At 37.6% G+C, this 4250-nt stretch overlaps 1 protein-coding gene across 1 annotated transcript; it reads left to right on the forward strand.

Moving 5' to 3' along the window:
- The first annotated feature begins 222 nt into the window (after window positions 1–222).
- Window positions 223–1872, forward strand: LOC139972140 (uncharacterized). Its single transcript, XM_071979108.1, has 2 exons — window positions 223–776; window positions 1099–1872. The coding sequence occupies exons 1-2, from the start codon at window positions 698–700 to the stop codon at window positions 1692–1694; spliced, it is 675 nt and encodes a 224-aa protein (XP_071835209.1). The 5' UTR covers window positions 223–697; the 3' UTR covers window positions 1695–1872.
- Window positions 1873–4250: the final 2378 nt, after the last annotated feature.

Raw genomic sequence — 4250 nt, forward strand, 5'->3', positions numbered from 1 at the left:
CTTAGATATAAGGCAAAGCAGTTTCACGGAAACAATTTTAAGCAAACGAATACTAGCGCGTTAACGCGCAAATTGGATTCAGTATTCCGTGCGCCTTGGGCACGCGCGCTGTACAAATGCTTTGGTTCTTACAAAACAGGCAACGGCAATGTTCACAATGCGATTTTGATCAGTGCGTGCACGTACATGGCATAGTGGGGGTTTCAACTTGCGCTATAACAACGCGCATGTTTGGTTCAGAGGGTTGTAAAGCACCAGTTTACCCACTCTGAGAACATTGCGGCCGAGACTGGCGTATGTGATACAGGCCTGCTTCTTAATATAGATCGATATTGCTGCGTCGACTCCCTAATTCCCCACTGGAAAATTATTATCAAAAGACTGATATACTGCATCGCCTCTGTATCTCTATCCACATAATCATACAAGACATATTAGGATCTTAAAGAGTTATGTACGATGTATACATCACCATTGAGTATATGAGTTTGTAAGGTTGCGTTCGAAATGTCGAGATACGCGCGCAATCGGTATCAAGAAAACGCACAAAAGTATACAAACAGCTATTTTGACGACATAGTGCATTGTATCAAATGTTAAAACGTTAACAATCGTTAAACAATTATAGTGTTATGTCAGTTGCTAGATAACTTTATCTTCATCAACACTGCTTCGCTTTCGCTGCTATTGTACTACAATGCCTCTTGCCACCTTCAAGTGCAAGTATCTTCTGATACTGTGCTTATTATTTGCTCTCATCTCAGATGACTCCTTCGGTAAGTATATTTCACTTTAAATTTATATTCCTTCACCGTTATCGACGAAGAGTGAGCGATAAGAGTTGTTCACTCCTATAAATGAAGTTATTAATTTGGCCTCGAGTAGAAGATCGAGTTGATAACAACGTAAGTTGCTGATTGTTTCTATGGTTGGTAACTCGAATTATCAGACACAACTGTATAGGCAAAATAATCTAGATACATTAACGAACAAGTGAGTATAACTTTGGAAAACATTATGATGCTTTTTCCTTCATTTTTTTCACTAAATAAATTCAATTCCATTATCTATTTATTCTTTATCTTTTTTACATTTCAGGTTCATATGAACTCGAATATGTTACGGATGAAAACAGCTTCGTCACCAGTCTATGTTTCTATGGCTACTGTGGCGAGTCTGACCAGCCCGAGAATCTGAAAGAACTCACCCCCTTCTTGGATGGTCAAGAATCATTGAACCTTGACCTCGACGAGATCCAAGATGAATGGTCAACACTGGACAGGTTCTTTGATATTTATGACGTCATTGCCTACTACCTTTACCACTTCTTTGAGCTGGTATCATCATTCCTGATGTATGATGTCACTCCTGGTTACCATGATCGTGTCTGCGTACCTCTGTCTCATGGCGATGAATTCAACTATCTTCTGCCAGAGAATGGATTTTGCCAGCGCGATGACACCAACACAAGGGTCCGAGTAGACCCACAGCTGACACCATTCACTTTCTCTTCCGATGGTGATATATTTCATCTCCTCTGGATTGATGTCACTAAACTTGCTGGTATCATGGAAATAATGGACGACTACTATTTGATGCCAATCTTGAGAGTTTTAGTCGTGGTCTTGCTTTATCGTCGAAAGAAACGGGTTGTATTTAATTCCAAGGGATTCTTCATCCACTACGCCAAATAAAAGAATCCATTGCTGTCTCTGTACACTGTTATATACATCATACATCAAAGACTGCATATACTTTATTAGTATACTAGACTTTTGTATATAATCAGTACTTGTTGGTTACATCATCTTTACCAACTAATGCTACAAATTTATTCGTTTTTCGAATTTTGAGCATAATAAATACAGGGATAGTAAGACCATGAGTCATTCTTTGAATATTTCTGACTCATTTCTCAATTACTGACTTAAACTGCCCATTTGATATTTTCTGGGGCAGATCTTAATATGACCTATGACCTATATAGAAATAATTGAATTTATGACACTCTCTACTTCCCTTTGTTATATTAGCTTGCTATGTTTTGAGTGACGTCATGTTATAGATTTGTATCACCTGGGTATCGCGTTAACATTCTGTCCTCATAAAGTGAAGATTCAATGTTTAAATATAAGATTAGAGTACCTGAAGGTTGTTTCCTAACATAATCTTCTTCAAAAGGCTAACGGATACGAAAAACAGATGAATGACCAAACAAAATAGGGAAAAATACACAACTCTTACTTCTATTGACTATAATTTACCTGGGTCTACCTCCATAAGTCTGCTTACCTCCATCATCTGGAAATGATGAAAACCGCAAAGCTTCAGGGGTATCCCATTAATCTCCACCAAGGGTCCCATGACGCACCCCGGCTGGACCCCATGCCGACAGGGCTACGCGCCCTGTGCCCCACCCCCCCCCCGAAATGTTTTCATTTTGCTATGCGTCCAAAGAGTTCCTTGGTCTCTGTGAGGGGTATTTCATGAGTGATTAATGTTTCCGTTGTATTCACTTTCGTCGCCCAGACACATTTTGGTGTAGATACAAAATTAATCACATACCATCCCCAACCCCTAAATGTGATTACAATGCAACAAACGCCGAGGAAAAACCCAGATCTGTGAAACTTCATTCCACAATTCTCCTAATTTAGCCTACCAATAATAGCACACTGTAAGTACAGAAGCTGCGCAGCAGTGTGTAGCTGGCGGCGGGAAATTGTCAAATCAAAGTGGTCTACACTTTATTTACAAAAACTGCTGTTGTCATGCAAATAAAGTACTGTATTTGTATCACATAGGTTTTTCAAACTTTTATTACAAATCATAAACTTGATTTGACATTGTTGCATTTGTTATGACACACTGAAAACAAAACGTGTATAAGTGTCACTTTGAAAATAAAAGCTATACAGGAGATGCGAAAGTCCAAGAAAATGAATGTTTCTATTAATGAGATATGCTACCCATACAAAATCGCTTTTTCAGTGTTTTGTTGAGAAAGTATGTGAAGGTTAATAGCTTTAGTGCACATGGTATTGCATTTTGGGAAAAATCAAATCAAACATGCAACTTTTCTAATTTTTTACGCTTTGCAGATATGGTCAAAACGTTAATTTTCAGATTTGTGGCGTTTGAAATGTAAACTAATTGTTTCAATAGGAAACTTTTACGATTTTAACCGTTTCTATACCATATGTGGAACTCTCAAGGCAATGTCTTGCCTTCTACGGTTCCATGTCGGAGTATGAATAACATAGGTATAGTGAAACATAGGTACCTATGTACAGAGGGAAAGGGAGGGTATATTTAGAACAGATAGGAGCCATTTAGCTCGGTAAAATACATTTGTGACTGACAATGATAGTTGGTCCTGTTATATATCCTATTCAGTATATAGGTGTTGTAGCTAGACTTCCTTTTAGGGATGCCCAAAGCTTTTCCAAGAGGTCAGGCAGAACCTAATTTCTATAAAAAAATAAATAAAAAAAAACTGACAGGGGGAGGAGGGGGAAGATAATAAATAAACGGGGTCGTATAGGCACCCATTCCCACCCCTCCTCGTGGCTGTATACGCCACTGAGTCAGTGTAAGATTTATTTTCCAACACTACAATGAATATGCATCGTAACAACACTTATTTTTTTCTCTTTAAACGAGCCCTTTTGTTTTACCTAACTTCCTTTGTCATTCCGTTGCAAATTGTTCATATAAGTTAACTGAGCAATTAATAACTTCGTTGATTATCACTACTTTATTTACAACAACAAAAAAAGACCTTAACATCAAGCTGACGGCGCCTTAACGTTTCCATAGTTGAGTCAGCCTTGTCTCTGGCTCATATTATAAATTAGTTTCATAGCTCTGTGTAATTGAATGAGAAATGAATTTCAATCGACTTCAATATTTATCAAGAACTTGTTACGACTTATTTTGGTAAAATATTTTCACGTTTTTCTTTCCATTACATTTCATATTTATTTTAATCATGATTGTATCCACAATCTCCATATCACCAGACATTAATTTGCTATTCATAACGATTATTGTGGTATTATTTTGAAAAGGACATACATTGTAAATTCTGGAGAAATTTTCGGGAACTCTCTTTGACCTCCAAACGAAAGAAGTATAATATTTAACTTACCACATTTGTAACAACATCAAAACTCTTTTACTTGATACATTGGAAGAGGGTATGAGTAGTCCTCCATAACTCCCCCCCCCCCTCTCCCATTTTTATCATG

The sequence above is a fragment of the Apostichopus japonicus genome, chromosome 8 (assembly GCF_037975245.1).
Source record: "Apostichopus japonicus isolate 1M-3 chromosome 8, ASM3797524v1, whole genome shotgun sequence".
In the NCBI taxonomy this organism is placed as follows: domain Eukaryota; kingdom Metazoa; phylum Echinodermata; class Holothuroidea; order Aspidochirotida; family Stichopodidae; genus Apostichopus; species Apostichopus japonicus.

What these genes read in the sequence shown, in the direction of transcription:
- LOC139972140 (XM_071979108.1), top strand. Translation starts at nt 698, where the DNA reads ATGCCTCTTGCCACCTTCAAGTGCAAGTATCTTCTGATACTGTGCTTA. An exon ending in CATCTCAGATGACTCCTTCG is followed by an intron (nt 777 to 1,098) that starts GTAAGTATATTT and finishes TTTACATTTCAG; the next exon opens with GTTCATATGAACTCGAATAT.